Source organism: Salvelinus sp. IW2-2015, linkage group LG4q.1:29 (assembly GCF_002910315.2).
Source record: "Salvelinus sp. IW2-2015 linkage group LG4q.1:29, ASM291031v2, whole genome shotgun sequence".
Lineage (NCBI taxonomy): Eukaryota > Metazoa > Chordata > Actinopteri > Salmoniformes > Salmonidae > Salvelinus > Salvelinus sp. IW2-2015.
Window position 1 is genome coordinate 11610923 of NC_036842.1, and position 13636 is coordinate 11624558.

The 13636-nt window shown below is 43.5% G+C and overlaps 1 protein-coding gene across 1 annotated transcript; it reads left to right on the forward strand.

The window, feature by feature from the left end:
- The first annotated feature begins 311 nt into the window (after positions 1–311).
- LOC111961441 (glial cell line-derived neurotrophic factor-like) lies at positions 312–13636 on the forward strand. The gene is made up of 3 exons (XM_023983709.2): positions 312–1053; positions 2353–2583; positions 9964–13636. Exons 2-3 carry the CDS (start codon positions 2379–2381, stop codon positions 10551–10553), a joined length of 795 nt encoding a protein of 264 aa, XP_023839477.1. The 5' UTR covers positions 312–1053; positions 2353–2378; the 3' UTR covers positions 10554–13636.

Consider the following 13636-nt stretch of genomic DNA (forward strand, 5'->3'; position numbering starts at 1 on the left):
GTGTATTCAAGGAACATGTATAGCAAACGAACGTCTCCAAATCGCCTTCCGCATTACTGAAATCTAACCCCAGGACATTAGGAGAGTGACATACTCCTAAAGAGATCCCAAAACTGCGACCCAGCAAATGGAGCGCCAGGGGTGTTTTGGAGATGTGAGTTTGCGTGTACTTCTGTTTGTACTTGCTGTTTGGTTGTGCAGAGGTCGAGAAAAGAAGGGCGGACTCTTCGAAACGTCAGCGCGCTCAAAGCTATAAATCTATCCAAGCCGTCTTCTGTGACTCGTACAGCGTGATGCGCAGACAGCTGCACATCTGTACTGCCAGTGCCAGTCTGGAGAGAATATATGTGGACAACCATCTCACTCCTTGCGCGGACACCACTTGGATATAATGGAGAATACACATTGCCCTCGTTTTTTATTAGAATACCAAGTCCATTGGGGATATGAAAACATCAAGTAAATCTTCTTGACCCAATGTTGGTCTGGTGGATGTTACAGACGTTTTTGGTTTGATTTTCTCTCATTAAAACAGTTTAAGGTAACACTAATAAACTGTCTCTCTAAAGCGCGATTCGGTGCGTTTTCCCTGCCTTTCGGCTTTGGCAAACCGCTCTGCTCCCTGCGTCGGTAAAGCTGATGTCTTCATTTGACTCCTTGCAGTTGGTGATGGTGGATCTCTCTCGGATTTCCAATGTGGAAACCAGCATCCAATTAGTTTGCGATTGAGCGCCTGGATAGACAGCGCCGAGGCACTTTGGCCAGCTATCCACTTAAGCGTGTAGCCTACCTGTGGGCAGACGCATGGTTGGGCGCTCTGTAGGCTACAGAGTTCCATTAATTCTGAGTGGCATTTTTACTTACTGTTGTTTTCTACATTGTCATTTAAATTGAACGCATCGGATCTTGTTTATGTGATCAGATAAAACTGTACAGTCTGAATATATCATTTGGATACAAGTACTTCTTACTCACCACGGAACGTTAAATGCATCGCTGTGTGTTGGACTTTAATACCGATACACTTGCAGGTCTGCAAGGGCCAGATTTAAGGTAAGCACATTCCATTCACAGTTATTGATTGTGCAATATTATTTATTTTTTGTAAATGAGATGCACTTGTGTAGGCTATGTAGGCTTTTAACCTACTATAGTATTGATGAAGGAATTTTGAGGATATCAGACCTATTCTGAATGTCGACAAAGTAAGCATTCACAATGGATAAAACGCGTACAAAAAATAAGAAAAAAATGTCTAACACGCATTAACAGTGTGCCAAATTTTTCTAGGTATTAGTTGCAAATCGGAAGTAATTTATTTAATGCATTATGCCTATTCAAAAAGTACACCCCATGGACATACTTTATCTGCAGCCAATGCTCAATTAACAATAGTCACATAAGCAACAGGGATTCACCATCTGGCAAATAGATGCCAACATGAAGGCTACTGTAGCCTTTCTAATGGACACCAGCCAATGCTCTATGCATGGTGCGTCCATAAACGAATTTTGAAGTAAAGGCGCACCCTTTGCCTGTGACGGCCACCCATTTCAGTAACACGCACTCGTAAATTATCACTCAAATAGGTCAAAAATGTGTTGTAATCGAGGTGCTTTGGATCAGAATGTCCATCATATACAAAAACAATAATTAAAACGACATTATTGTAATATCAATATTTTGTATCATGTAGAAGCTATGGAGGTCCCTAAAAGTAATAGGATAGTTGAGTATGAAATCATATTTATAGATTATATCTAGACCATGTCAATCTAAAGACCACGGGCTAACAGATTATATTTAGCCTACATATAGCGTTTAGAACTTTCTAGCTATATTTGACCTTCTTTGTTGAAAGATATACAATTTGATACAATGTAAATAATGATCTCTGAAGTTTGTTAATTTGGATCCCCAATAGCTGTGCCAAAACACAATAGCCAACAAAGCATCATACATACAGCAAGTTGGCTTGCTTCACTGTTGTTGAATGGGCATAACCTCTTGACATGAATGATGGTTGCTATTGCCAAATGAATTTCCAAAGATGTCATCATGACTCAAGACTGTTTTCTGCACTGTATCAAAGCAGGTCAACAATGTGCCAGTCAGGAGCTACCGTATCTATTACGCTTTATTCCCATCTTTCATAGTATCAACATCCAATATTCATGCTTGTAATATTTTCTTGCGATTCAAAAGATGACCAAACTAAGCCCATTTTGGCACTATGTCCTATGTTTCCCGTGTTTACAGCCTACACATATTTTTACATTTCAATCCAATTTGTAAATGTAGGAATATTTCAAAGGTTGATCCGACTCACAAACCTGTTTTGTTTTCTTGCAGCTTCCTTCATAGGAACTGAGTCTAAGATGAAGTTATGGGATGTTTTGGCCACGTGTTTGTTGCTCCTGAGCTCCGTCTCCACACGCCCCCTCTACCAAAACCTTCAGCCAGCCAAGAGAGCTCACTACTCGGATCGGTACAGTGATTCTCTGTCCGTGTCTGTGGAGGACCCAGAGCCAGAGTTCCAGTCAGAGTCTCACAGCCTGCAGGACATCTCCATGGAGAATAAATGTAAGTCAAGACTCTGATAGTGTTTTATCACCTGCTGAAGTGTGAGTCAAATATACTTTCTTCTGATTAAAGCTAAAATTCTTGGTTGCTACATCCATTTCCGGACTTGTGATATATACCCATTGATTATTGGAGAATATAACTTATGAATGCCTCATGAGCTTAGTTCAACTGTCATACCCCATCAGAGCCCCAAATACAGTTGAAGTCGGAAGTTTACATACACATACATACACATTAAAACTAGTTTTTCAACCACTCCACACATTTCTTGTTAACAAACTATAGTTTTGGCAAGTCGGTTAGGACATCTACTTTGTGCATGACACAAGTAAGTTTTCCAACAATTGTTTACAGACAGATTATTTCACTTATAATTCAGTGTATCACAATTCCAGTGGGTCAGAAGTTTACATACACTAAGTTGACTGTGCCTTTAAACAGCTTGGAAAATTCCAGAAAATTATGTCATGGCTTTAGATAGGCTAATTAACATCACTTGAGTCAATTGGAGGTGTACCTGTGGATGTATTTCAAGGCCTACCTTCAAACTCAGTGCCTCTGTGCTTGACATCATGAGAACATCAATAGAAATCAGCCAAGACCTCAAGAAAAACAATTGCAGACCTCCACCAGTCTGGTTCATCCTTGGGAGCAATTTCCAAACGCCTGAAGGTACCACGTTCATCTGTACAAACAATAGTACACAAGTATAAACACCATGGGACCAYGCAGCCGTCATACCGCTCAGGAAGGAGAAGCGTTCTGTCTCCTAGAGATGGACGTACTTTGGTGCGAAAAGTGCAAATCAATCGCAGAGCAACAGCAAAGGACCTTGTGAAGATGCTGGAGGAAACAGGTCCAAAAGTATCTATATCCACAGTAAAACAAGTCCTATATCGACATAACCTGMAMATGGGGACAAAGATCGTACTTTTTGGAGAAATGTCCTCTGGTCTGATGAAACAAAAATAGAACTGTTTGGCCATAATGACCATCCTTATGTTTGGAGGAAAAAGGGGGAGGCTTGCAAGCCGAAGAACACCATCCCAACCGTGAAGCACAGGGGTGGCAGCATCATGTTGTGGGGGTGCTTTGCTGCAGRAGGGGATGGTGCACTTCACAAAATAGATGGCATCATGAGGGAGGAAATGTATGTGAATATATTGAAGCAACATCTCAAGACATCAGTCAGGGAGTTAAAGCTTGGTCACAAATGGGTCTTCCAAATGGACAATGACCCCAAGCATACTTCCAAAGTTGTGTCAAAATGGCTTAAGGACAACAAAGTCTAGGTATTGGAGTGGCCATCACAAAGCCCTGACCTCAATCCTATAGGATTGTGGGCAGAACTGAAAAAGCATGTGCGAGCAAGGAGACCTACAAACCTGACTCAGTTACACCAGCTCTGTCAGGAGGAATGGACCAAAATTCACCCAACTTATTGTGGGAAGCTTGTGGAAGGCTACCCGAAACGTTTGACCCAAGTTAAACAATGTAAAGGCAATGCTACCAAATACTAATTGAGTGTATGTAAACTTCTGGCCCACTGGGAATGTGATGAAAGAAATAAAAGCTGAAATAAATCATTCTCTCTACTATTATTCTGACATTTCACATTCTTAAAATACAGTGGTGATCCTAACTGACGTAAGACAGGGAATTTTTACTACGATTAAATGTCAGGAATTGTGAAAAACTGAGTTTAAATGTATTGGGCTAAGGTGTATGTAAACTTCTGACTTCAACTATATAAGCTTGTTTTACATTGTTTACAACGTAAATGTATAGCCACAACACGCGGTTAAAACTACCATTTTTATATCGTGGATGGTCAGTCCTCGTATCCATAGCTCTGTATATTAATTTGAGAGTGCTTACATTTCTCCAGGCCAATCCCTCAGCTTTTTACTAAAACGGAGGCGGGGTGACTGCTTTGTTGTTAATTCAATTAAGGACTCTAGCTTTAAGATCAGAGGGTGTTCTGGAAAAGGATTCTCTTACAGAAGACTACTAAAGTTGCTTGATGAGGCTCTGTTGCAAAACCATAGCAATAAAGTGACTGCAGTACTGAGTAGTCAACTGGTTCTCAGTTCCTTGAAGTGTATATGGGGTTGAAGAGGGTGACAAACACGGCCGCTGGAAAATGCACATTCAACATACCATTTATGGTTTGGTACCCAGTTTGTTCAGAGGCCTGATTACCAAAACAAACGGGGTACACTCAGCCCAAACATGTAACACAAACCTCAGAGAGGATACATATGTTTATGTGATGGCCATAGGTTGCCATGTGTTCCGTATGGCGYATACAGTATTATGTGTTTTAAATAGAGTCGGGGGTGCTCCCTTGGTAGGAACAGGCTCTCCTTGGGTTCACACTTGGGTTAAAGTCTTGCAAGCCATGAACTTTTGCTATGGATCATATTGTAGCAACCAGCAAGGCAAGCTTATCCCATAKAAAGGGACAGCAGTCAATGTCATTGAGGGCTGATTGTTTGAGTTTGAGTTGATTTTTAACATTTTTACAGGGACAGTGCACATTYATCAACWTTTCAGTAAAAGTGACGGTTTAGCCAGTCGGCTAATTTTCAACCACAGTTGCTGGGCAGGTTATTACAAATAATTACAATAACAATACAATACAGACAAACAATGAGCAGTGAGCACATGCAGAGCAGCATAGGACAATCAACACGTAGAACGCAGACAGAGCAACATAACATAAAAAGCAACAAAACAAAATACATAAAAGCAACAGTGTTTCCACACCTCACAAACTACAGACAACATGGAAAGATGCAATACACAGCWAGGGAATATGTTCACAAGTCTGACTGGCCTTTAGCCATGTCTTCGTGTTTTTTTGTGAAGGTGCTTTAGGTGGTGCAGTTGATGGTAGTGTGTTCCCGACATGGGAAGTTCTCACAGAGAAAGCAGATTGACTAAAGGTGCGTTTCCTTAAGGGAACTATACAGCCACCTCTCACGGCGGACCTTGTGGATCTGCTGCCATATGTTTGGGTTTTCTGTTGAACAAAAGTACTAAGTGGAGGGGAGGAGCCAGGCCATTTAGGATCTTGAATACAAGACATGCGTCAGTGTATTGCACAATACTTGTGTGCTTTCTGAGGATGTATTAGTTATGATGGCTATTGGGCTTTCTATCAAGCACTTTGAGAGCCTGTTTGTAGACAGACTGAATGGGTTTTCATGTTGTACAGCAAGCTGGGGCCCAACTAGTCAAGCAGTATGTTAAGTGGGGGAGTATCATAGATTTGAAGTACAGTTTTGCTACCTCTGTAGTCAAACAATTTTGTCTGAATCGCTAGGGTGAATTTGGTTATTTGAGTTACCTTTTTCGCCTACTTTTTAATTGTTGAAGGGCACTTCAACTGAGGCGCCCATGGGGCCAGACCAGTCATTGATAAATCCTGCTGACTACCTACTTCAGAGCAGTTTGTCTAACAGCAGGTTTAATTAAACAATTCTCTCTACTGTTGTGTGCAGCATCACGCTGATAGTAAAAATATCTACTGCTGTGGGCAGCATCACGCTGATAGTAAAAACATCTACTGCTGTTGGGCAGGCATCACGCTGATAGTAAAACATCTACTACTGTGGGCAGCATCACGCTGATAGTAAAACATCTACTACTGTGGGCAGCATCACGCTGATAGTAAAACATCTACTACTGTGGGCAGCATCACGCATGATAGTAAAACATCTAACTGCTGTGGGCAGCATCACGCTGATAGTAAAACATCTACTACTGTGGGCAGCATCACGCTGATAGTAAAAACATCTACTGCGTGTGGCAGCATCACGCTGATGGTAAAAACATCTACTGCTGTGGGCAGCATCACGCTGATGGTAAAAACATCTACTGCTGTGGGCAGCATCACTGATAGTAAAACACTACTATGTGGGCAGCATCACGCTGATAGTAAAAACATCTACTGCTGTGGGCAGCATCACGCTGATGGTAAAACATCTACTGCTGTGGGCAGCATCACGCTGATAGTAAAAACATCTACTGCTGTGGGCAGCATCACGCATGATAGTAAAACACTCTACTCGCTGTGGGCAGCATCACGCTGATAGTAAAAACATCTACTACTGTGGGCAGCATCACGCTGATAGTAAAAACATCTACTGCTGTGGGCAGCATCACGCTGATGGTAAAAACATCTACTGCTGTGGGCAGCATCACGCATGATAGTAAAACATCTACTACTGTGGGCAGCATCACGCTGATAGTAAAAACATCTACTGCTTGGGCAGCATCACGCTGATGGTAAAAACACTCTACTGCTGTGGGCGCATCACGCTGATAGTAAAAATATCTACTGCTGTAGGCAGCATCACGCTGATGGTTGTAAAACATCTACTGCTGTGGGCAGCATCACGCTGATAGTAAAACACCTACTACTGTGTGCAGCATCGCGCTGATAGTAAAAACATCTACTCCTGTGTGCAGCATCACGCTGATGGTAAAACATCTACTGCTATGTGCAGCATCACGCTGATGGTAAAAACATCTACTGCTGTGGGCAGCATCACGCTGATGGTAAAAACATCTACTGCTGTGTGCAGCATCACGCTGATGGTAAAAATATCTACTGCTGTGGGCAGCATCACGCTGATAGTAAAAACATCTACTGTGCTGTAGGCCAGCATCACGCTGATGGTAAAAACATCTACTGCTGTGGTGCAGCATCACGCTGATAGTAAAAACATCTACTGCTGTGTGCAGCATCACGCTGATTAGTAAAACATCTACTGCTGTGTGCAGCATCACGCTGATGGTAAAAACATCTACTGCGTGTGGCAGCATCACGCTGATAGTAAAAACATCTACTGCTGTGTGCAGCATCACGCTGATGGTAAAAACATCTACTGTTGTGTGCAGCATCACGCTGATGGTAAAAACATCTACTGCTGTGTGCAGCATCACGCTGATGTAAAAACATCTACTGCTGTGGGCAGCATCACGCTGATAGTAAAAACATCTACTGCTGTGTGCAGCATCACGCTGATGGTAAAAACATCTACTGCTGTGGGCAGCATCAGCTGATAGTAAAAACATCTACTGCTGTGTGCAGCATCACGCTGATGGTAAAAACATCTACTGCTATGTGCAGCATCACGCTGATGGTAAAAACATCTACTGTTGTGTGCAGCATCACGCTGATGGAAAAAATCTACTGCTGTGTGCAGCATCAACGCTGATGGTAAAAACATCTACTGCTGTGGGCAGCATCACGCTGATGGTAAAAACCACTACTGCTCTGGGCAGCATCACACTGATGGTAAAACATCTACTGCTGTGGGCAGCATCACGCTGATGGTAAAACCACTACTGCTGTGGGCAGCATCACACTGATGGTAAAAACATCCATGCGGCAGAAGGAGCAAGAAATAGTGAGTGCGGCTCCTCAGTTCCAAACACAGAGCCTAGCGCTGACATTCCTTTTGCTTGTTTATCTTCACCCCCGTCTCTCTGGGACTGCAGGACCTGTGCCCTTTCCCTGTCAGGAAAACATAGCGTGTTGTGTTTTATCCCTAACCAAGTTAGAGTAAAGGAACATGGAAACAGATGCAGATCACAGGAGAAAGACTGGACAATACGGCAGAGTCAAAACCAACAAGGGCGCGCGCAATATTGTGTTTAGGCTCATTTTAGCATCTTCGAGGGCAAGGAATTCCATTTGTTTAAAAGAACATAACAGACTTGACTTTACACAGTAGTAAACTGTGCAGCGCTCTAGATAAGGCATGGAACATTTAGAACAGATAAATGTTTTTCCCCTCACCTCATATTCAGTTAGCGGCGGTGAGTGACATCACCTCAGCCTGTTCTGTAACTTAAGACCGTTAACAATGCACCAAGGTGTAAACAACCCTGGAACTCAATGGGAGGTTTGGCCTTTTGTTTCGGGTGCGATGTCTGTGGTAAGCGATGAATCTTGTACCGGTTCCAAGTAACCTTTGGAGCCAAGTGTCTCTGCAGCTGATCCACWGCCTCTAGAGATACTTGTGTCTGGCTTCTGGTGCTCCACTAGGCTAGAAAACTGTGAAGTATTTAATACAAACATCTTTTTGTATGCCTTGTCAGGACTTCACAGACTTCAGAACTGATCTCTAAATCATAACAAACGTGATTCTGGAGAACATTTGAAACAGGTGCACGGGGAGAGCCGGGAGGTGTTGTTGTCGTTTGGGCTTTGGAACAACTGTGTGTCAGCTGGTGTAGAATAGGAGCTATCTCTGTCTGTCTGTCTGTCTGTCTGTCAGCTAGCGTAGAATAGGAGCTATCCCTGTCTGTCTGTCCTACTGTCTACTCTATCGTCCATCAGCTGATAGCCACACAATAGAAGGTGTTTAAATCAAAGGGCACAGGGTGTCTAAACAGATTGGTCCCTGGCTCACCCGATACCGCCGCGACGGCCCAATCAGCCATGGAGCTGGGTGGATCAGATGACATGTACGCTGGCAGTGGGACAGGTGAGACAGGTGACTCCCAACGGCAAGAAGAGGCTGGGCTACTGTCACCTCCACCTGGCAGATAGACACACTACACAACCTGCCTGGGTGCCCTGTGCCCGCCACACACAGGCCAGTCCACTGAGGCCTGGAGTAAATCATGCCAAGGCCAGCTTGAAGGGCATTCCTTCTCTACTAACCCCACYTCCACTGACCGAACACACACACGCACAAAAGCTAGCCACACACACACTTTTACACACACATTAAAACATCAAAAAAACATCATACACCTGACATTCATATTGGGTAATATGATTAGTGTCATACTAATTGAGTCATTTAACAATAATGTTTTCTGTGATCTTCTGAGTGGGTTGCCAGACGTTTAAGCGATGCGGAGAAGGAGGAGGGAGTTTACACTATAATGGAATCACCGTGTATTACATGAGGATCAAAGGGCTCTCTGGGGTTTTGTTCCCCTCTGCAGATGGCGGAGGGCTTCCTGCATGTTTTGAATTTGAAATAGAATAAGTGCTGAAGAGAGATGAAATCGGCTCTATGTCACAATCCATATGATTCCCTTCTAGCGGTGCTTTGAAGCTCTGATTCAGTATTTTAAAAAGGGAAAGAGAAGGTGGTCCGTTCCAAGAAGTATAACTAGAATTACTAAGAAATACTAAAACAATCTTCTGTATGGAACTGTCAACTGTTAGTTATTGAAGCATCGCTACCTTGTCACAGGGAAACTCTATATTGATTTAACATTCAAATTGTTGCCATCAGTATTTTTACTTCTATTGTTTATTACTACAGTATATGTTGTCACTTTAATGCATTGACTTTACTATTGCATTATCAGTCATTTCCTCTATGCATCCTCTCTCTCTTACAGATGACATCACAGGCCCATATCCCGACCAGTTTGATGATGTAATGGATTTTATCAAGGCTACCATTGGCAGACTGAGGAGATCATCAGAGCCCGCCGGCGGCTCAAGGGAAAGGAGGGAGCAGAGAGAGCGGGAGAGACAGAGAGGAGCAGCAAACACGGACCGAGGAGGAGGAGGGAGAGGAGAGGGGAGAGGAGGACGGGCGAGAGGACGCGCGGAGAAGAAGAAGGGTCGGGGGCGAGGGGGCAAAGGGAGGAGCAGTGAAAGAGGGGAGCAGCGGACGAAGCCGGTTGAAGGCCGTGGCTGCTTGCTAAAAGAGGTCCATCTCAACGTGACAGACTTAGGGTTGGGCTACCGGACCAAAGAGGAGCTGATCTTCCGGTACTGCAGCGGCCCCTGTTCGGACGCAGAGACCAACTATGACAAGATCCTCAACAACCTCACCCACAACAAGAAGCTGGTCAAGGACATACCTTCCCGCACCTGCTGTCGACCAATCGCCTTTGACGATGACCTATCGTTCCTGGATGACAACAACGAGGACTACCACATTCTGCAGAAGCATTCTGCCCGCAAATGTGGTTGTGTTTGACTCTGGGAGAGATGAAACGAGAGAGAAAGGAAAAGTGCTGACAGACATAAATGAAGGGGGCAGTGACATAAAGCCTCTCAGAGGCTGGCACTGCCTTTTCAAGTTAAGGAACACAGTGGAAAATAACAGAACGTGAGATGGATAGTCCACTCCAGTGGTGTCTTAGGACCAATGGCCAGTGTTAGCATGTCCTGTCCTACTCCTGAGAAGCTGCAAAGGGTTGAACAGGGATGGTGTAGTCCCCAAACCTCCAGTGATTAAGCTGATCCAGAGCCCAAGTCAGGTCACAGTGGAGAAGGGACTCCTCTATGTTCTAACGATAGTTGATGACTGACATTAAATTACATTGAAATTCAGTGTAACAGCCCATTAAAGAGACATTGTCAATTCAGCTCAGTATTCACTTCATGGTTGGATCCCGTCCTTGGAGGTCTACATGGATACTGTCTCATTTACCTGTTGAACCATGCTATTAGACTCAAAGGCTTGCCTGCAATGGAGTTGGTGAGACAGAACCAGACAGAGGAAATCTGGATATTGAAAGCCGGTCTGTTTCTCAAAACGTCAGATTCTCCTGGGAGCATCTATTTTCCCAGGAACGTAGTCAGCTCCTGAGGCTCACAGTGAGAACAGTGAGAGCAGACCTCGTCCTGATGAGTATTTTTAGCTGCAGTCCAGTGCGTTCTGGTTCCACTGCACAGACTGGAGCTTAAAGTTTACATTCACAATGAACGAGGGAACGGGATAAAAAAAGACTCTTCAACCTGTTGACTGGCTTAGTCCTACAGCAGAGACTGTCTGGTGCAACACACCAATGTAAAATCTGAAATATTTCAAATTATATATGAKATGTATTTATTAAGATTGAATTAATTTATTGTTATTTATTGCAGTCCATTTTATGATTTTCCTTATTTATTTGAGCTTTGTTTTGTCCTGGATAGTGCCAAAGCAGAGCATGTTTTCTAAGGGAAATCAGATTGTGCTGAAACCGGGTTCAAGGTGCAGCCATAACTAATCAAACTCATCCTTTTGTTTCAAAACGCTGTACAGTTTGTATCTGAATTCCATGGTAGATAATCCTAAACCCACTGCTGATTCCAAAACATCATGGATTTATGAGAATAACATACGGTATCAGGTTTAGGGAGGGAAAGCAGAGAAAAAGACAGCTTGGAGGGGACCAATTTCAACCTTTTTCTAAACAAAAAAATCTTATCTCTGCTTTCCGATCATTTTGAAGGATGCCAGGTTTGAGCGTCTTTGACAGTGTTCCTCATTTGTCACTAATGGAAAGCAGAGGATGGAGCGGCCTGGGACGTTAGGGGCTGAGGGCCTGGGAGAGACCAGTCAGCTGCTCCTCACTCCTAACTCTATCAAAGTAAAGGGGTAAACAGACTTCTGGCAAAACCATGGCATGCCATTATATGTTTACAAAGGAGCATACAAACCCTGCATTCTCAGTTTTTTTTTTAGGACATAATAAAGTCGTACTGCCGGTGGTTATCCCAGACAGCTGTGCATCCTTCCCTACAATGATACTCCCCACATTAATTCAACGTACTCTTCTTTTATAGACAGAAGAACAAAAGGACCTCAGGAGGTACAGGACAGGTTGGATATGGGCAGCCTCCAGGTCCACTGCGTTCAACGCACTTGCATTCTCTTTCAATCACACCATATGCAAAGTAATATGTTACCGAACGCTTTACAAAAGACCACAAAAAAAAAATCATAGAGAAAATCTCTGATATAGTGAAAACCTTGAGGGACTAGACTGTGGAAAATGGACCCAGTGTCCTTTGGCCATCACAGTGCAGAAGTATGCTTTGGCCATCACAGTGCAGAAGTTGATGGTATGCATGTACGCTTGGCTGCCAGGGTCTTATATCTCAACCCTTCAGCCTGGTCCTGGCTCTACACCAAGTCTGGGCAAAGGCTTTGTAGTGGTTACTGTCCCAGTAGGCTTTAGCGTTCCTGGGAGTGTCTCTGTCTCTGCTCTGACACAGGTCTCTCTCACTGATCTGGGGTTAGTTTGAAAACGATCCTCTAACATGCAGCTTAGCCCACTACTCCCACTGGCAAAGGCACCCTGGTGTTTAAAACCATTTAAGGGAGATCTGGCTCTGTCACTCTTAGCCAAGCCGACATACATGTCTTAGGGCCAGACAGTACAACAAAGAGACGGACATAGATTGTGACATTACTAAAGGGGAGAGAGGGGAGCACTGGGGGTAACCAGGCATTCTCAGTGTGAGCACTATACAGCATACCATCAAACCTCACCCAAAACAACTACTTAACAGAAAAGAACACGAACAGAGGAATCTTCAAAGCATATTACTACTATGCCCTTGTCCATATAGAGGAGCTTTTGAGTGAAACCCAGAGAAAGGGAGCCCCAGAGCAGGCCTTGATGTTAGCATGGATTATGGACCAGAGTATATGTGCTCACCCAACAGAAACCAAGCCAGCTTTAGCCCCATAATCTCCCCCAGCACACAGAACAAATCCACGGCATCAAGATGAATTTAGGCCAAACACTGTCAGAGAAAGATCGACCCCTTTAATCACAGCATGCTTTTATCAATTGGATCATCATCCCCTTTAATAACTGATTTCTGTGTAAGCCTTTCCGGCAGCCTCTTGGGCCCTTACCTTTCCGTATGTTACTTTTAAGTGTGTGTGAACTGTGGCTGACCACTCCCCCTCTGTCTTTACATATTGTCGTTTCCTCAACTGTCAGTGTTCCTTTTCCTGTGTGTTCATAAAGCTGTCAGTTATTGTGTGAAGGTAAGGTGTGTGTAAAGGCAGAGGAATCTCCAGTGCAAACACCAGGCAGAAAGGATTGCATTTTTTGTTTTCAGACCCATGTTTGTGTTATAATTGCCTGTGAAAGAAAAGGTGTAATGTTTTGTGTTACTGAACCAAAGCCCTCAACAAACTTTATTTTTGTACAATATTCATTTTATAACTTTTTACAGAATTAAACTCATTTTTATCAAAATGTCTGTCTGATGGCTATTGAATACTAAATGCTTGTTGCTTCAGTGAGCTGTAGAATCTGAAAAAGATTGCCAGGT

Excerpts from the sequence above, each read along its gene's own strand:
- LOC111961441 (XM_023983709.2), top strand. The coding sequence starts at position 2,379 with ATGAAGTTATGGGATGTTTTGGCCACGTGTTTGTTGCTCCTGAGCTCC. Across the intron at positions 2,584-9,963 it reads CATCTCCATGGAGAATAAAT|ATGACATCACAGGCCCATAT; the intron begins GTAAGTCAAGAC and ends TCTCTCTTACAG.